Consider the following 21,257-nt stretch of genomic DNA (forward strand, 5'->3'; position numbering starts at 1 on the left):
CCATGCTTAAAAAGAGAAGGCGGATAAACGGGCGCAGACCTGTTCACTGGTGGAACCATGAAATAGAGATGGCCAGGAGAGAATGCCACATAGCCAGAAGACGCTACCAACGGGCCCACAGGAGAAGCAATTGCCAGGAAATGCAGGAAGCCTACAGAGCGAAGAGGGCCGCACTTAAGAAGGCTATCAATCGCAGCAAGGACGCCGCGTGGAAGAGCCTATGCGCTGATGCCGACGCGCAACCCTTTGGTACAGCCTACAAATTGGTCATGGGAAGAATGTGCAGGATGCCAATGCCCACAAACGAGGTCCAGCTAAGGGCAATTGTCACCACGCTCTTCCCCTCGCAACCAACGCTGCACATAACCACCACGTACGCCGGAACGTCGACGGTAAAATGGACGGGCGCAGAGGAGGTGCTACAGGCTCTTGCGCGGATACAGCCAAATAAAGCCCCAGGACCTGACGGGATCCCGACAAAAGCTCTGAAGCTAATAGTGGCCAAGCAACCAGCAGTCTATGCAGCGCTATTTAATAAGTGCATGGAGGATCGCCGCTTTCCTACAAGGTGGAAACGCCAGAGACTGGTGTTGCTCCCAAAAGGCGACAAGCCACCAGAGGACCCGTCCGCATACAGGCCACTGTGCATGCTCGACGTGGTTGGCAAACTGTTCGAGCGCATCATATGTAACAGACTGCAAGACGAACTAGAAGAACGGCAAGGGCTATCTGAGTACCAGTTTGGATTCCGGAAAAAGCGCAGCACTGCCCAAGCTATCAGCCATGTGGTGGGCATCGCCACACAAGCCATCGAGGGGTCCCGATGGCGGAATGGTAGCAAAAAATACTGCCTCATTACGACCCTGGACGTAAAGAACGCGTTCAATGCAGCCAGCTGGATGAGTATCATACGCGCGCTTCAGGGACTCCAGATATCCGAGTACCTGATAAGCCTGATTACGGACTATTTCTCCAATCGTGTGCTCTTGTATGACACCGCCGCAGGACAGCGGCAGCACACCATAACTGGCGGCGTTCCACAAGGATCAGTCCTGGGACCTACACTATGGAACGTGATGTACGACGCAGTTCTCCGTTTGAACATCCCTGCAGGCACTCACATCATTGGCTTTGCGGACGACATTGCGGTGGTTACGGTCAGCAAGGAGCTGCCGGCTGTTGAGGAGAAAACAAACACCGCTATCCGACAGGTGGTGAACTGGCTCGCGTCCAATGGCTTAACACTGGCTGCCCACAAGACGGAGGCAGTACTGGTCAGCAGCCGTAAGGTAGTGGAGACAGCCACAATACGCGTCGACAACTGTCCCATACACTCGAAGCCAGCCATCAGATACTTGGGAGTAATGCTGGACCATCGGCTTACGTTCAAGCACCACCTGGAGTTCGTCGGGGGAAAGGCGGCGAAAGCCGCGAATGCAGTAGCCAGGATGATGGCTAATAATGCGGGCCCGCGGCAGAAGAGCAGGTGGTTGATAGCAAGTGTGGTCAGGTCAATCATACTGTATGCAGCAAAAGTCTGGGCGCCGGCACTGAGGATACCAGCGTACGGCCGAAGCAGCAAGGCTGCATACCGCAGGTGCGCGCTACGATGTATCAGCTCTTACCGTACTGTCTCCGAGGATGCAGCACTAGTACTGGCCGGAATGATCCCACTAGATCTCCTGGCAATGGAGACGAGGAGCAACAGCTCCCAAACTGTAAGGCGGGCTGAAACCATGGAAGAATGGCAGGCGAGGTGGAGAACTACCACCAATGGCAGCTGGACACGATCGCTGATCCCGGACATACGGCCTTGGGTGAGTAGGAAGCACGGTCAGACCGACTTCTACCTGACTCAATTACTGACGGGACACGGGTGCTTTAAATCCTATCTATATAGGTTTAAACACGAGACGGACCCGTTCTGCACACACTGTGCGCGGGCCCCAGAAGACGCTGAACATGTCTTTTTCGTCTGTCCAAGATTCTCTGCTGAACGGGAAGAGCTTAGTCAAATTATTGGGAGACCTTTTATAGTCAACGACTTACTAGATATCCTACTAAGCTCGCAAAACAATTGGATTGCTATTAGCACCACAGCGGCAGTGATAATCAAATCCTTGCGTCGCGCTGAACGACAGCGCAATCGTCAATCATAGATGAGAATCTAGCTGAGGCTTTCATGCCATCTCCCCCTCGTGAAGTGATACCCATCGGTGGTGCCATGAGAGGGATACGGAGAGTAGGTGGGTTTTTAGTGGGTGCAAGTCCCACACTTTTCGGCTTTTAATGCTTTTCCCTCCTATACAAAAAAAAAAAAAAAAAAAAAAAAAAAAACACACACACACACGCACACAAAGCAGGCGAGTGAATGTTTTGTACACGCTTGAATTGAAAATTTGTGTGGCACGAGCAGAGGAAGCCTTCTCCTGGATGCCATCCAGGATACGAAGGACACACACACACTGCAACTGCGTACGGCGGTGCAGCACAAATATCGGAAATGGTCTGACCAAAAGTCACCAAGATGCCATCTCGGTATAAATGCAAGTTCCATATTGAACTGTTACATATGCTGCCACACCTGCGCCTGCCTCCTGAATGGGGCACAGATTTATCATGTCGAAAACTAATGCACTGAGAGGTGAGCATATTTCGTTGTTGTTTGTGCACATTTTAATTATGAGTCTAACGATAATGTAAGTCAAAATTGAAGTAGGCATGGGCGTGGGCATGGGCGTGAGCGTGGCTGTGTCTTTGCCTATACGGGCATAAAGTCTGTCAATCATGCAACAATATTGCACAGGGACTAAAACTGAAACTAAAACTGGAGCGGCTCCATACCAGATGGTTGGGGCACGAGAGGGAAACTGGGTTCAATGGCAGCACTTTTGTCGGTACATTGTGCACCTTTATGTGTGGCTGTTTGTGAATTTGCCAACAAAATGGCAGGTAGGCAACATTAAAATGAAATGGAGACTCGAAATAAGATCAGACGGCAGCAGCAGCAGCAGCAGCAGCAGCAGCAGCAGCAAGAGCAGCAGCGGCAACATAAGCCCGCTGCTGGTACTCATTTAGTCGATTAGAATCTCTTCGAGCTGTTGTCGACAACACCCCGTAGTCGTAATTTAATTAACGCAGTCACAACAACAATAGCAGCAACAAAACACAACATCAACCATCTGCTGGCTGTAACAAGCATTTATGGCCAGCATGAAAATGTAAATGAAAATGGAATTGCGAGAGAAGATAAGCACGTTGGCTGCCTCCGTTTTGGCCTGCCACTGAAATATTTATCTGGCCAAATGAACATTTTTTTCGTCACAACAACAGCAACAGCTAACCTACTCTATGCACATATGTCTTTTTCGCGGTTTTTGTAATAGTCAGCAAATTACATTTCCCAAATTGCAGCAAAACATTTGGTTTATTTTACAACCAATATAATTTTCAAGTGTTATTTCCAGAGTAATTGCTCTAAACTCTTGTTTGGCTGTAGCAATAAAGTTCAGGGCATACAATTACGCGCATATAGTTTAGTTTAACGACTCGGCTGCATTTGAGGACACATGTGAAGGCAAATCTGTTAATAGTCTTACAAAAAATATTAGATAATAAACAGAATCTTGAATATCTATAAATACTTAGGATACGTGGTTAATATACGCTGCAAATTCAACTTAGTTCAGCTAAAACCAACTGTTTGCCTTTAAGTTCGGCTCGTAATGCTAGTTTTTCATGAAGTTGAACCAAGGTGCTGGTTCAAAACTAGCTTTGTCATATAGTTTCAGCGTTTAATTTATAGCTGCCCGCTGTGCTGAAAATATTGCCAGCTGTAAATATTTTCAACCACAAGATGCGTGCTAAATTTATGGTTAGATTTTGCCCTTAATTCGGATCTTGGAATAGAGACTGGATCTCCCTCAAAAGTTTTTTTTCGTGTTTAACGATAAAGGTTAATGGTAAATAATATAAAATTTCAACTCTAGAGTATGTTATTGATGTCTACACAGAACAAACTAAAGAAGACTAGACAAAAATAATGATAGGAAAAACTAATTTGGAAAAGAAAACCAAACAAGAAATTTATCTCACTTGAAATTGTGTTGTAATGCTCGAGCGAGAGAAAAGCCTTGTGATTTCATTCTAGATAATAAGAAGTAAGAGCTCTGACAGGGCTTACGGGTTTTCTTTTTCTTACTATTTCTTTCTTTTTTTTTTTTTTTTAACGGCATTTTGTCGAATACCTTTGCATATTTGGTGCCACCCACAAGTCTTAAGGCTGATTCAGCTTGCAGTTCTCGCGCTCATAAAACGCAGACTAACGGATACGTGTTCCCCTTTCACTCGGCTTTCTCTACTTTTTGTTGTTATCGTAAAAAACTAACCAGCCATTTGCATGCAAATACAACCGAGACAAGGACACTCGATTGGGTTGCCAGTGCCTTTGTATACTTGTGTGTGTGTGTGTGTGTGTTAGTGGGTGTGGCTGAGGCTGAGGCTGACGTCGGTTTCCGGTGGAAGGTTGCCCGCTGGGCTATGTTGTTTGTGTTGCTCTTGATGGCTTACGGATTTTGATGCTGATGATGATGCTGAGATGCCGTTTGCCTGTTATTAATTGCGCTGTTGCACTTCACAATTTCGGCTTTGCATGCGGCTTGCATGGTAGATGAGTAGCGCGCCCGCCCCTATTCGCGCGCGACCCCCTCCTCCCTCCTTTGCCATTCTCATCCGCAACGTGGCCCGAAAATTGCCAAGTCATTTGCCAACTGTGACTCTGTATGCAAATTACTTTTGCCGACACCGGATGAACGTTGTGGCTGTGACACACTACACCGCCATCGGCTGGGGCGGGCCGTGGCTGGGGGGGAGGAGTAGCTGGTTGAGGTCCAAGTGGCACAGCAGGGGCAGGTGGCAAGCCAGTTTATAGGCTTATGCATTGTGCGGTGCATCAACAACTTAGGTTCGCTCAGCATGATACCTATGCTCGCTCTGTCCCCTTCTCCAGCCTGCTGCACTCTATCAATTTCTCTCTCTCTCTCTCTCTCGCTCACTCTCTCTCCCGGTGTGTCTATGGGCAGCGCATTACGCGGGTTGGCAGCAATGAAGTGCAAAATATGTAAATTAATATTGGAATTTCGATAATCCGCCTATCAAATGGACCCCAATACTATATATGCCTCTCTGCGTGTGTGAGCCTGTGTGTGTGTGTGTGTGTGTGTGTGCGTTTGCGGTTTATACACACATGCATATAGATGGCTTTTAGGCCTCTTAATGAACAAACTATGCGCGAAATTGCGCACGTTCGGACAATGCAATAACAACGACAACACACTGTCTGCATATTTTGCAAATTTGCAAATCGAAAACGGCGAGCGATGAGTCGAGCAGCAATCGAACCGAATGCGATTTGAGTAAATTAGTGTGACCAGTCAGCTTAATAATTACAAGACTCGTTAACGCGGTGTGGCCCTTCTCTTTGCGGAATAGCCTTAACTGGCTGAGAATTATAAGCGCTTGCCAAGTGTGAACTGCTCTTGAACTCAAGGATCGCAAGTTCTAAATAAATTTATAGGATCATCGATATCATCTTTGTATCGATAAAATATCGATCAGATCAAAAATGGTATAAACGTGACAGTCATATATTCGATAGTTCGGCAGGACTATTGTGCACATCTGAGTCTGGAATCAACTACAGGGTATCTGCTAGTCATGCACCAGTCATGTCGGCATTTTATTTAATGAGTAAGCAGCGATGGCGCAAGTTGTGCAATGGTTAACTGATTTAAGCCCTGTGCTGTTCTCGGCCAAAAGCCTAGCTACTTAACTAATGCTGCCCATAACATAGCGTGGTCTCATTTTTCACACAACAACAAACACAACAGCAACAACAAGAAACCACAACAAGAAACCACAATGGAAGAACTGCAGCTACGTTCTGAAATTGTAACTGAGATTCCGGCAAGGGCCAGAAGCATTTCAATTTCTATATAATAGAAACGCATTAAAACAAAAACTAAATTGCCAACTAGCTGACTGTGGATTAAGTGGGGTACAGTGGCGGTTGGGTTTGCTGAATGGAGAGGGGGGGGGGGGGGGCCAAGCATTGCCTTTGCCTGCGCTTTAAAAATCGATGACAGAATATGCCGCTGGCCGTCTTTGCTGCTGCGGCTGTGGCTGAGGCTGCTGCCATTACAAAGACTTAACATTTTTATGCTAATGCAATGACAAAACCGACATGAGTTTGTGCTTTGAGAGTGAGTGGGTAACACAGTGGCCAAAGGTGAAGGGGTGGGGCCTGCTGCGCGGGTAACAGGCAATTTAAGCATGCATGCATATACGTATATATGTATTGCATAACATTTATGTAGAAGCGCCCAATGCAACCAGCCAGCCAGCCAGTCAGTCGACGAGGCAGCTGTCATTCCAGTCGACATTGTAATATGTACAAATAAGTAGAGCATATGAGGCGTATGATTAATATTTAAATCACGAGAAAGAAAAAAAAAGAGAGAATATTAAAAAAATAAAAAAAAAGAACTGACTGCGGCTGCGATGGAGATGAATGCGAATGTAAATGAGAATGAGAATGAGAATGAGAATGTGCAAGCAGAGCACAAAAAATGAAATTGAAATGAAACAAGAGACTTAAGTAATAACTGCTGTTATTAACAGGACTCTGGCAGGACTGCCGCGGTTCACATTTTATTGCCTACATTCGAGCGCGGCTACATGTTGATGATGATGTTCTGTATGTGGTTGTGTGTGGGTGTGTGTCTGTGTGTGTGTGTGTGTGGGTGGGTGTGTGGGTGCTCATTGGGATTGTTGCCAACAAGAAAACCTACTTTGCAAACATGAGCCAACAATTCGACAGATACAAGGCACCAGCCTCGCAGTTGGAAAATACAAGAAAGAAACCGCCGCCCAACGAATTACTCGTGCGCAAAAGTTGGCGCTCTGTTGGTCAAGACCGCATTAGAAGATGTAAGCGGTGCGCGCTGCGGGATTGCGGAAATGAAAATCAGAAGGACATGCATGCAGTACACACAAACACACACATACACTCACGCACAGACTCACACATACATTGGCACACAGCTGCCACCCAGATAAACTCGTTTATTTATGCCACATTTCGTATCGCATTGCTTAAAGCGCATAAATACTTAAATTTCTTGGCTAACAAATCACTTGTTGTGCATTTTGTTGTTGTTATTTATTTCTTACGAAATTCAGCAACTAGCTCTTTCTTACACTCTTAAGCCAAATACCAGCACACAATTGCAAATCCATTGCCCGACCCAGGCGAATGCGATATGCAATTGCCAAGACTTTGGCAACAAGCAAATTTGTTTAAATTCAAAGGGTCGTCGGTGGGCTGGGCGAGGGGGTAGTGAATAAAGAAAGGGGATACACTGCAGCTGACAGAGCATGACTAAGGCAGCCATGGCGCTGGCCAAAATGCATTTGCAATGGCCAGGGCCAGCAATGCGCCGCATTAATCATACGCACCGTCGTCCGGCTGCTGCTCGAGTCGCTCCCTAAAGTCGCCGGCAAGGCACATAAAAACGCCCGAGCAGCAGCAGCGCCAACAAGCGAATGTCAGTCAGTCTGCCAGCCCTATGTGTGGGTGTGCACGAAGAAAAAAGAAACAGCATAAAAGCAAACTTTATAAGTTCAGCAAGTAAAGAATTATATGAAGTACGAGTTGTGCTTTCGGCGTTAGTGAAGTTAACGCCAGTCGAGCAACTGTTTTCGCTGTTGCACGACTCTGTATTATTGTTGCTGCTGCTGTTGTTGTTGTTGTTATTGTACAGCATTGTTGCCACTGCTGTGCATGGCTGTGCGTCGCTGGCAACGTTCTCAGTTATTCAAAAGTCTTAGTGTTTGCGCCGCGCGACGCGACGGCGAAATGCAACTCCTGAAAAAGAAGGAAACCGGAAAATGGCAGCAAAACGCAAAAGAAAAATAAGTGAAACACAAAATTAATGTAAATGTAAATAAACTCATAGTTCAAGTTGTGCCGCAACAGCAGCCAACAACACCAAACAACACCCAACAACAAATGGCGTGTGCAAATAAAATGGCATGCATTTAGCATTGCCGCTAAATTAAAACCAAATAAAGTGTCCGCAATATGTTGACCATAAAAAAAGGCACCAGGAAACGTCTGCACAAGTGAGCAGCAGCAGCAGCAGCAAAAGGGCAGCTCAAAAATGTTCTTAGAGTGGCGAAAGGAAGAACCAACCAACTTGATGGGTGGCTTACACTTAGCACTTATCCAAGTACAGTCTGCATGAAAGTCGTATATATATATATATATATACGTATACGTATATATAAATATGTATTTGAACGATGAGCTTCAACAATGTGCATGCACAATTACTTCTGACTCTGGAGAGCTTTGACAAGCTGCAGGCTGAAAGGTTTTTCTTTCAAATTGATAAATGCCTGACCGGTATTATATTTTCAGCTTAAGTTGCGTTCAACAATCTTTAAGCATATATATAGAAATATTTGTCCTGATTGACTGAATGATGATCAAGGCACAGCACAAACTGTAGGAGCTAGAAACCTAATGTTTGATATGGTCGCAAGCTAAAGAGCAGCTTTTGTAAAATTCCAGCGGCAATTGTGACAAATTGAATACAACTTTTACGTCTTTTAAGATTACGTCAAAGATCCGTATGAAATAAATGAAAATGCATTGGAAAGGTGTTTCTTAAGTAGCAATAAGTATATCTTTAAAAAAGTCCCTTATGCTTTTATTTAATATAATTATACTTCTTATAACATGTTGGCGAAAAGCATTTTGGCCGAAAGCTGGATATAGGTGTCGCCCGTAAGAAACATTTGGGATAGCCACAAACGACATCGCATAAAATTAAATATAGGGAAATTAACAGGCTTTATCGTCATACTCGATCACTTGCTTGAAAGCTTAAGAGATTTTAGTGGCATATCGTCATACTAACTTCCCGATGTTAGAAATGTGAAACAAAACAAAAAATTCGCACAGAATTAAAGCGTATGCCTCTCATTTATAATATAATTTTTCTCAAGTTGAATATATTGAAATGACGTGCATTTGCTTATGTCAAAAAATATTCAAGCAGAGCAACGTGAAGTTAAGTTTTTGGATGAATTGACCCATTTTCCTGCTGCCAACAAGACCGAAAACAATGAGCAGGAAAAACAGCTTAATTTTCAAGTTCATTGGCGCGCAGAACAGGATCAGCGAACGGGGATCAGGGGCAGAAAGGCAAACAGCCACCCAACCATGTCCATAGTCGCTTGCTAAAGCTAAGCCATACACTGAAGTAACAGAGTGAGAGAGAGGGAGAGAGAGAGAGCAGGGGGTGGGGTGGGCAGCGATGGGTGTTTGGTATGCCACTTAATATTGCGCCTGAATGGCTGAATGGCAGCCACTAAACAACTTCCGCACTTGAATGGCAGCTACAAAACCGCAGACAAGGCGCATGCCACACAACGTGGCAGCAGCAGCCTGGAGAGGTATGTGAAGCGCCGCTTCAAAGCCAACTTAAAACAATATTCTGCAACAACAACAACAACAACAAAACAGATGAGAAAAAATAAAACAACAACAAATCTGTTATACAATGCAGCAAGCAACAAAAGCAATAACAATGGTAGTTGCATGCATAATAAACTTCTCTGCTGCTGGCGCTTTAAGCTGGGCGTATTTCTGCAGAGCGAGGCAGGGAGAGAGAGGGAGAGAGGGAGGACAGAGAGAGAGAGAGAGAGAGAGAGAGAGAGAGATGAGCGCCAAAACGAAGTCGTAAGGTAAAAAAAAAAATAAAAACTTGGCTGAGACAGCGTATGAGACTGGGCACTTGAGCACAAAAAGAGTCAACGTCAACGCATTTTGAAGAGTGTGCCATTATGCACTACAGACACACACACACACACACACACGCAGATGTCATCTGTGAGTTTTAAGCTGGCTTTTCCTAAGCGTATTAACATTGTTGTTGTTGTTGTTGCTGCTGCTGTTGCTGTTGTGTGTTGTGCGTTGCTTGTGAGTATTGCTTTGCTCATTGCCTGCAATTGCATATGTATAAAGTTGTATGCCAGCTTTCCTTGCACCAATGCACACACACACACACACGCGTACATATATGCATATATACCATATATACCATATATATATATACATATATATATGTTCATATACATGGCGGATGCATATATCCGCTTATCAGCGCACGGCTGTCTGTTCTGGGTCTCAAATTATTAGTGGCTCTGTCTGTTTGACTGGCTTGCTCTATATCTCACTCTAGCCGGGCATGCAAACCCCCCCCTCCCACTCTCCCACACACCACTTTACCGCTCTGTCTCTTATCCGTTTGCCAGTGTCTGTGTGTGTGTGTTTAACTGCCGTCTGCTTTTCACTTGACGCGCTGTTTATCACGGTTAATGCGACACTCAAACATTTACAGCAGCAATCACAGTCGCAGTCACAATTACCTGGGCAGTCGCCGTCGCAGTCGCAGTCGCAGTCACAGTGACTGGCGAGAAATTGGCGTTCGGCTGAGTCGCATGTGACTTGCCAGCTGGGCACATTAAGATGTCTTTACATAAACAAACTTACAGCGTCCTTCAGCCCGCACTCCAATTCTAGCAGCACACATAGCATACCCTGGCCTAGTCGGAACTCGCGTGGCTTTCTGTGTGTGCCTGTGTGTGTGCCTGTTCATGTGTGTGTGTGTGTTTGTGTATGTGGCTTGACTTGTCTCGCTGGCTTTGCCACAATCGCCACTCGCAACACTCTGCTCGTTAGGGGCACATACATGTCATATGCTAAGTGGCTAAAAGTTGCGCATATTTCTAGATAGGTGTGTGTCGGCGGGTGTGTGCGGGTGTGCGTGGGTGTGTGCGGGCGTGTGTCTGTGTATGCACCCAAGACGCTTAATAAGTTTCTTGAACTTTGATGTCTGTCAACACTTCTGCTTTATGACACAAACAACATCTTTAAATTGTTTTTGCGGCTCATTATAAGGCAACTCTGAATTTTTAGTCATTTTACAAATTAAGTTATATATTCTACACGGACACTAATTAAAAAAAAAAGAAAATACATTTATCAACCAATTGAAATTAGATAAACGATTTAATTAAATTTTAAATTTATTTTTGCTCGTTCTACTACAAATATTGCGAGTCACGAATATTTTCACACAGCAATTTTGGGCTAAATTTGATTTCTGGCCAAAATTGGCATCAACCAAATCTGGTTAGATAAATCCAATGGCTGGGCAACAAGTTATTTATGCTTTTTTGGCGCTGAGTTTACATCTAAGGTTTTTAATTTAATACACAACCTATTTTTGCATAGAACATGATTTGATTTATGGCTTGGCTTATAATATTAAATGAAGTGAAAGTCTGTTCTTGATCTTGATCCTTGCCATCTCAATGAGGGCTTAACCGAGTGGTGCGAAGCTAAGTATTGAATATTAACGCTATGTAGTTGCCTTTTAACTGTCCTTCTATTGGCGTCAACGAAGGGACGAGGCTTTAAGAAAAAAAACTGGGGAAACTGGGAAACCAACTCAGTTGTTTACTCAGAATAAGGCATATAATTTGATCATACTTAGACGGGGAAAACTGTCTTTGGTGAAGAGACACCCTTGGGACGCTCAAGCGGAGCTATAAAATGGGGGATGTTCATCTAAAAGAAGTGTAGAGAAAGTTTTCAGTGCAACTTCTTTAGTCAAGACCTGCGCAAGGAACTTTGCCAGTAAATACTCAATCAGAACAAATGACTATGCTAATTTTTCAGATATTGCAGCGAATATCTTAGATAAATCTATAGACAACATATCTATCAGATACTTAAAAACGGAATGATATGAATGAGAATTAACCCATTTTCTTATCACGACTCTCAACTATTAGTTAGTTAAAAAGAGAATTGTATCGCGATGAATACAATAAATTCCTGCTACGTATTTACTTGTATGTTAAAACTTTTAGCAAATTTTCAATTAGCTAAAATAAATTTGTGCCGCATGGCAGACAGCTTAAAGATCGAAATCGAAAAATAAAATCTGTGGCGTGGCGAGTGGTTCCGTGACATGGGCGAAGAGGGGAATAGGTAATGGGCGACGGAGAACAATGGGCAACTGGAAAGATGCCATTTAAAGTACGTGGACTGGCAGCATGAGGGCGACAAACTTTTACGGGCATCAACAAAACTCGACGGCAAAAGATAAAATTAAATATTTTGGCTCTAGGATGGCAATGTCAAGGGGCAACTGTAGTGGGCGGGTGTGGCCTGAAGCGGGGGCGCAACCTGAGCCCGGGCACGTGACAAAGTGAAATTGTTAAATTGAAGGCTGTTAGCGATAAGCGAACACGCAAACAGAGAGACAGACAGACAGACGCTGGAGCACAGACAGGCAAACAGGTGAAACGCATGCAAACAGGTGAAAACGAGAGAAAAGGTGCAGAAAAGTAAGCAAAACTTTTGCAGCTGATACGAGCGGCAACTGACAGCATTCTGTGTGCGGAGCATTTTTTTCTTTTTGAGGAAGGGCCCAAGATGCTGCCGCAACTAGAACTAGCTAAATATACGGCTGCCACACTTAACCCGTAACCCGTAACATTGTGACTCTGTCAGCTGTTGCTGTTGTTGTTGCTGTTGCTGTCGCTGTTGTGTGTGTGGCAAGAAACAATTTAACCATTTAACTTGGCTCGTTAACATTAATTTGGACGCCAGTTTCCGGTGGCATGCCTCGTCGCCCACCTAGTCACAGTATACTATATGCAGCATTTGGCCAAAGGCAACACTAACGAGTTGTCATCAGCAGCAGCAGCAGCAGCAGCAGAAGCAGCAACGCCTGCCCAAGCGGAAGCTGGTGAAATGCTTGCGGATGTTATTCTGACGGATGTGACGGAAGTGACCGTTGCCCCCTGCTGCCGCTGCCCACCGCCAGCGTCTTGAATGTTAAGCGTCAAGTTGAGGGACGCCATCAGGCTGCGTCAACATGCCCAAGCCGAGAGCCGACCACCGAGTCGGGAGCACCGAGCAGCGTGCGCCGAGCGCCTTAAGCCTCGGCCTATACTATTTAATCTGGTCACGCCCACATGCGAATGGCTTGGGAATTTCCAATGTGAAATGCAAATACTTTTAATATGCCCAACTCCCAGGCTCCCATCCCCACCCAGCCAAGCGACCGCGCCCCCAAACCGCCAGACCCCGCCCGCCAACAGCGAACAATTATTATGCGTATCTAAAATTAAATCAGTTGCAGCCGAAGACAGAGACGGGCACAGAGACTGCAACGGAGCCCGAGCTGGGAACGGCAACCCACAACGTTCGGCCGAATCAAGCGGCAGCTAGTGAAACTATTTAGCGCTTGTTGCTGTGGTTGTTGTTGTTGTTGCTGCGTATTGTGGTGTAATTTATGTACGCCTGGTGGTTGCGACAAACGCAAATAAATACTGGGGCAGCGTGGGCGGATGCTATATAAGATAAAACTTGAGGCTTTAAGTTGGGCAAATGAAGAAAATCGAATTTCGCAAAGGCTCCAAGGTTTCGTGGGCAAGCGAGCAAGTGTGCTCCAGTCGCAAGTGCGCGACAAGGATATACGCCGGTGGAATGGAGACTATCCAAATAGTTAGATATTCTTGATTTGTGTATCTATCTCCAATAATTCTAGAGTTATTCTTAAAAAGCCGGACTCAAAGGCGTTATTTATTGATAGTAGGGAAAGGGAAGAACATATTAAAATACGATATATTTAGCTCGTGCTGCGCAGGACAGACGAGCTTAAGATTTCTTGGCTCTAACTAAGCCAAACATTTACAACCATCGAAAAGCTAATGTCCGAATGAGAACCTCATAAGATCATCGAACCTCATAATATTGATAACTGCCAGCTTACTTTTTTTGATAGATTTTGCTAACTAAATGAATATTTAGCTATGGATCTGAACTGATTTTAGGGATTGTAAACCTTATAAAAAGCCAACTTGACGGCCAGTGATCAATTCAAACAGTCTAGTGTTGACTTTGAAAATTCAGTTAAAAGTTGTAAAAAAGTAGTCAAATTAGCAACTGATTCATAAATATGCATTAAATGCGCGTCGAACGAGATATTGCCTGGTCAAATCCACAGATAAACGACTTAGCTATGGGGCTTTCTTTTTATTGGAACGGTTGGCAATAGACCAAATAATCGTAGAAGACAAGCACACAGTTATACACACATACACACACAGACACACAACTACAGTCATTCATTCACTCACACACACACACACACACAGACGCACACCGCATAGCTTTGGGGTCATTTCGATTTAATTTCTGGCACAGCCGCGACTTATCGGTCATGGCATGGTGTCGGCGGCGGGCGGTGGGCGGTGGGCGGTGGGCGGTGCAGGGTGTGGGCGGTTCGATGCTCATTTAAAGCGCCATTCAAAGGACATTACATTTTATTTTAGCAGCGCGCACGCTGTCGAATTAACTTGCGGCCTCATTTATTGCATTCCGAAAATGATTTCGTATAATTTTGCCGTTAACGCATAAAATTTTAATGCGCTGCCGCAACTTTGGCCAGCGGCAAGTGGCAAGTGGCAACTGGCAACTGGCATGTGGCAAGTGGCATGTAGCAAGTGGCTTTGAGGCTAAAGGCCACTGCTGTCGTTCCGTTTCTAGTTATAGTAACAGTTTTTGTATTAGCTGTATAATTAGCTGGGCAAATCGACATTTTTAATGGGAACTCGAGGCCACCAAAATCGAGGCATCCGTTTGAATGGCTATTAGGCCACGTTTGCGTGAGATCGAAAATGATTTATAATACATGCACACAGGCAGACCGACAGACCGACAGACAGACAGACAGACAGAGAGACAGACACTCAAAATATGGTATAGGTAATCAAATTTATTGCCATTATTACATATGCTGCATGATAATGCAGTGCGCTTGCCACTTCCCACATCCCACTTGCCACTTGCCACTTGCCACACTGCCATTGCCAGTGTCAAGTGGGGCCAAGTAGCCGCAAAGTGTGTGGCATGCATAATTTATGGCAAACAGCCGCCAGCCGCCAGCTGTTGGGCCACTGCCTTGGGCATTTAACCGGCCTGGCAGCCGCCCACTCTTAGGCCAAACAAATGCACAGCAGATGCGTCGATTTTTGACATGCAGTCGTAAGTAGTTGGGTGCCTGGATAACTGAGTCCAGCTTTTGACTGTGGGCGTGGCACCTAATTGAGCAATTAATTGCAATTAGGCATTACATTGTTGTTGCTGCCAGGCGTACGAAGCGTACGAAGGCCCTGCAAATTCAGACACTTTGGCAGCAGCTTGCCAGGCCATTTCGCGTGCAGCCGTTAATGGCCGGCGCTTTAGTGGCAAGCGCGGGCTTCGCTTATGGCCCAGTCCGAATGACAACAAGGCCGCACGTAATCCGTTAATGGCGTTCATTAATAAAGCCACGACAATCGCTGATGTATTCCACGCGTAACAGCTAAACAGCAGCAACGGGCTTCGATTCCGCTCTGCGAACTTGTTCTCGACGAGGGCCCAAAGCGTTTTAGTTTTGGGCCTCAAGGCGGCGGACAATCCAATCACATATGTACGAGCCAAAATCTACGTTAAAACGTGGCCTACGTGATGTGATTTGCACAGTTTATTGTCCCAGTTAACAAATGGTGTATGTTGTCTGCGTGTGCGTGTGTGTTTGTGTGTATGTGTGTGTTTTTTTGGCGTGTGTGTGCGTGCCATCAAGGTCAATTACATTCCCGAAAGCAAATAACTAACCTTGCATATTGTTCATTATTCATGCAATATCTTAAGCTGATTATATTATATCTTATTAAATTATCTGCCATTTCCTGGGCCAGAGTTGATTTCGTTTAGATTTCAAACTGGTTTCTTCTTCGTTGCAATATTTAAATTTAAATTCTACTGCCTTGAACAAACAATTGGTAATAAATAAATAAAATAAAGAAAAACGTGAAATTAAATTTACTTTTAAAGCATGAATATAGTTCGATTAGCATACATCCGTAAATTGATATAGTTCTTCGTAGTTGGAAGTCCAAAAGCCATTCAAACACAAATTTTGGAATTATCATATATTTTTTGCTTAGTAAAGGAGTTACTTATTAGGCATAGATATTATAAATATAATGCCTAATACTCGTATATTGATAAAGTCAACGCAAAGCTAATGCAGCTTGGCAACTACTGAAGTTCGAAATTCTTGGCCCTGGGCGCATATAAGTTAACAGCCATTAAAAGTCTGTCAATATTTGCAGAGCAGACAAATTTATGTAAATTTTCAACCACACACACACACACACACACGCCTGCAGCTGCAAACTTTTGGCCTATGATTGTTGTTGCCTGAAAAACAAGGTGTGGGACAAACAGTTAGTTCCTGTTGGTATTGGTAAGTGCGCGCAGTTGTGAAGTAGTTCGATCCCGGACCGGGCTGGCTCTGCCCGGCTCTGCCCGGCTCGGCCCGGCCCGGCCTAGGGGAGCTGTTGTAGCCGGAGCCGGAGCCAGGCTCCACGTGCTTAGGAATGATGCAAAGTTTTTGGCACATCAATAAACTAAACTTGAATTGAGTCGATGGGGCGCCGACAGCTGGAAATGTGCCTTAAGCATGCCATGAATTATTTAGTTTCTGTTTACCTTCCACTCCATTCCATTTGATTCCATTCCTGTTCCGTTCCGTTGCTGTTTGCAGTCCCAACTTTGGCCAATTGCGAGCACGTGCCGCCACTGGCCACCTTCTTGATTGTCCTTTAATATGCACCACAAGGCGCCGCCGCAGTTTGCGCCGTTTGCATTCCGGATCTAACATCTAATTGTCCTAATTGACCTAATGCTGTACATTTCCACCAAATTGACAGTCAAGGCTATCGAATTAACTTCGAAATTCACGTAAACTTTTCCAAAATTTGTATAACGAAACTTTAAAATAATTATTTTTCTATTTTACTAATCGCCATAAGCTTCTAGGCTAGTAATATTAATGCAATTTATATTCAGGATAATGAAGAAAACCCCCAAAATATATATTAAATTGATCGGGTATCTCTAGCTCCTTGTTTTGCCTGAAGAAAACCCATATCAAAAGTTTTTTTTCAACCTTTTAAAGTAAATTTTGTTCATGCATTGTCTTTTTCTTTTGGTAATTGTGGATGCGATTTTAAAAATCTAAAATATTTCAAATTTTACAAAAAGTTGAAATAAATATGGAGTAGTTTTCTGATATTGTGAAATATTTAAAAAATTTGGCGTATTTTAAAAACAATTTATTGTGAAAGCGATAATATTTAGTTGCTTTATGGGAAAAATTTTTGACTCCGGGTCCATTGTTAAAGAAAATCATTAAAAAATTTAAAAATATTCCAATTAAAGAGCCGACACGGGCTTGACAACAACACACACATCTGACGCCATATTCCCGCAGGACTAATTTTGTCGCAGACTTTAAGCCAATTGTTGAAGCCATATTCGCAAACGGAAATGGAATAAAAAAGTTAAGCTGCTTGGCTTCAGTTCAAGGTTCAATCTATGAATATTTTTCAATATCAGGTAGCCAACAATTACGGATGGGAAAAGTCGTTGCAAAAAAAAAAAACAAAAAAAAACAATGAAAAAAAAAAAACAGAAAAATAATAAAATAAGGAAAGAAACAAGGAAAAATCCCTTGCCATGGCATGGAATTGTAACTGTCCTTTATAAGCTGAAGAAGCAACATCGGCCGCGGGTTGGTCGGAGTGGTGGGTGGGGGGGGGGGGGGGGATGGTGTAGCAGAAGCTGCGGCCGACGCAGAATCTGCAGCCAGGTGCTGCCGCTGTGGCTGTGGCTCTGGCTTAAGCTGCTGGAGCTAAAACTGTTGCCAACGTCAAACCAAACCAAAGCCACTTATTGGTTGAACAAATTTAATTGGCATCAGCAACAGGATGACGCAAGACCATGGGGCGATTCTCGCAATTGGTGGGGGGGCCCGAACAGCGGCGGGGCATGTGGCAGCAACAGTGACAGCAACAATGACAACGATACGTTAATGCAGGTTAAACTGCCGCCACGGATGGCTGACTCTGTGCCGAGGCAAAGTCATTGCCGCACAGAGACACAGACACCACAATAACAGGCCCCAGTTTCATAAAATTGAATTGATTTGTGGGCTCGGCCTCCGAGTTCTTATTGCTCTCACATTACATTTTTGAATGCTGAATGCTGAATGTTGACTTTCAACAGCGGTTTACATAGCGCAAGTCCTTAATATATGTTTCTAATAGCATCTTTTTTCTTTTCTTACTTTCCGCACAGCCTGCTCAGCTGGACCGCACGAGAAGCGTTTGCTGCACGCTCTGCTGGACAACTACAACAGCTTGGAGCGGCCCGTGGTCAACGAATCCGATCCATTGCAATTGAGTTTCGGTCTAACACTAATGCAAATCATCGATGTGGTGAGTTCATAAATCCTAAGCTTGTATATTGAGAGGCTTTTTATTGTAATCCTCAAATTATTCTCAATTCTATTCGAGTTTACAACAGGCAGGCCTGTGTATTTTAATCTCAGCTGAAATACCAGAATAACATTCAGCTATATTAACTAATATTAAACTAATAAGCTTATCAAAATCCGAACCAAGAACGAAATCAATCCAACTGACTAGTTCTACGCATCTTGTATATAGCACAATATGTTGCTTAGAAAAGCCATATCATTGAGCTAATTTTGGTAAAATGTTATTTATCTGTCTGCCCATACCATTCAGGGAAACCTTTTGCATGGATGTTATTTCTTGTTATGCCCTGAATTAAAATTAGCTACAAGATGCAAATTCTAGTACACATTTATGCAACAGGAGAAAATTGCTGCAAATATAGCTCCATAAACATCATCACGAAGATGAATTTAGTTGCTGGAATACCTGTCCGGTTTTCTGTTTGTGAGAACGTGTCGAATTTGGAGATGAGCAAATTATATTCAAAGATTAATTGTGTTTGTTTTTTCCCATACCATGCGTTATATACGTATGTGTCTTACTCATTAAATATTAAATTTCAATGCGATTGGCGTCAATAAGGATTTACAGAGCTTACTTTTTTTATGATAATGTCATAATTTGTATGAATATTTTAAACATGTTTTAACTTTGATTTTTTTTCTCTCTCGCTCAAAAGAAAATCGCCCTTCTATGCAAATCTCAATACTATTAAATTATACTTAAATTATTGAACTATGATAACTGATCAACTGATAATTTGCGACATTCTGTATACACATAAGTAAATTCAAGTGGCGTACAGGGTATTTTATAGTCGAGCGCCCTAGAAGTTAACACTTTTACTTGTTTTGCAATGGTATTGGTAACCGGAACTTGAACATGTTTTGCTGCGTATGGATTTTGGCTTGGGACCATTCAAAGCTAAAAGCTGAGCTCAGCTGACGTTCGGCAAACATTTGGCAAATGATGGCACGACACCAATTTCTGGACTGACTTACTGCCCCAGTCCAATTGTGTGTGCGTCTGTGTGTGTGTGGGTATGTGTGTTTGTGTGTGTGTGTGTGTGTGTGTGTACTTGAGTGTTTGCGTGCGTATTTATGTGCTTTTTGCAGGCACTGCTGATGGCTGCTGCCGATGAACGACATTATGCGCTAGAGATGCCAAGTTCCAAGTCCCAAATTCCGAAACCAAAAGCTCCAACGACGCGTGCAAGACAACAAAAAATTATGCCATGAGTGCACATTATGGCCATTAGCCAGAAGTGCCAAGTTGCTGCCTCTGTCGCAGATTATGTGGCAGCATCAGCATCAGCATCAGCAAAAGATTGCATGGGAGCACTGGAGGCGTCGCAAGTGCCGACACTTTCCAACTCAAAACTCTACAATTTACTTACCATGCTTGAGTTAAGAGTCAAGCCATAAAGTATTGCCACTTGCCAGGCGATTATTCGTTTTAGAGCCTGTGAATGAGCTTCAAATCGTTACACATCATAGATTGCCAGAAATGGAATGCCTCGCAGGCAACGGCAAGATAATTGCGTATGTGTGATTTGTTTCAGACACAACTTTTGCACTCAAAATTGAATTTTTTCTCATTTAACTCAGGTTAATTACGATATTTGTTTTCGAACCCAGCGGGGCAATTTAGAAGTGATAAACTCTTAATATACTAATATAAGCTCTAGTCAGCGTTTTTCATGGGAGAACCAGGAGACAAGGCAAACATTTGAGTAACTTTCAGTATGCTGAAATCTCTAATTAAAAAGCCTTGCTAAGCATGTGAGAGCGAGAGGGAAATAATTATGGACAGGTTTTAGTTTAACTAGAATTCGCTTAGCCATAGTTGAAATCATACTAATTCATATACATGTATAAAGGTAAAAAGTCCGTGCCAACAAAACTCATCATCAACATCATTGTGATGGCAAACTTTTATAGGTCGTTGGCCTGTGCCCGACCTGCCTGTGGTCTGCTGGCTGGCATACACATATTCGGGCATGTATGCATGTGTGTGTGTGTGTGTTGTACCTGTATTTTTGTGGAATGTTGCAAGTTTGTATAAATGCACCAGCAGTATGCAAATAGTGACAAAATGGCCGTAATTGGATGAAACGGAAATGAGGTAAAAGGAAGCGGACAGGCAGACGTTGAGGCTGCCCGCTGTGCTGGGCTGTGCTCGGCACCTGATAAAGTGAGCTTCGAAGTGCGCTAATTAAAAGTGCCGTTACCCGCAAACAGCTGCTCAGGCCCATTCAGAGCGCCCGGCCACCACAATTTGCAAACGGTTTTTGATTGCAAGGCGAGCGTTGAGTGGGGAGTGGAAAAAGGAAGATGCTGCTACTTGTGATTTGAACAAATCGCGCACAGCTTCAACTAGACGAAAGTACACAAAAGTGATAAAGAAACTGGAGATGCGACAAAGCGCAGATAGCTGAACAATGTTAAAGCGAGTGACGAGTAACGAGTAACTAGCAGTAAGTCTAGTAAAAAGCAGCTAATGAACAGCAAGTAACGAGTAGCAAACTACGAGAAACGAGTAACTATCACCGAGTAACAAGAGCAATGAGAAGCGAGTAACAAGCAGCGAACACCGACGAATAGCAAGTAACGAGTGGCAAATAACATGTAGCGAGTGACGAATATCGAATAAAACCAGAAGCGAAAGTCTAGTAAAAACTAGCTAATGAGCAATCAAAATTAGCGAGTAAGGAGTGGGGAGTAACGAGAAGCAAGTATCAAACA

The 21,257-nt window shown here is 43.8% G+C and overlaps 1 protein-coding gene across 4 annotated transcripts in view; it reads left to right on the forward strand.

Moving 5' to 3' along the window:
* The window catches only part of LOC135427294 (neuronal acetylcholine receptor subunit alpha-7-like), a 170,586-nt gene that overhangs the window by 83,100 nt on the left and 66,229 nt on the right, over positions 1-21,257 (forward strand). For all 4 annotated transcript variants that reach the window (XM_064680723.1, XM_064680720.1, XM_064680721.1 and 1 more), the window contains one exon: positions 18,332-18,471. In XM_064680723.1, the coding sequence (XP_064536793.1) occupies positions 18,332-18,471 (140 nt within the window). The remainder of the gene's footprint in view (positions 1-18,331; positions 18,472-21,257) is intronic.

This window comes from Drosophila montana, unplaced genomic scaffold (genome assembly GCF_035044405.1).
Source record: "Drosophila montana isolate Dmon_TW-CO22-7 unplaced genomic scaffold, ASM3504440v1 contig_2178_1, whole genome shotgun sequence".
Lineage (NCBI taxonomy): Eukaryota > Metazoa > Arthropoda > Insecta > Diptera > Drosophilidae > Drosophila > Drosophila montana.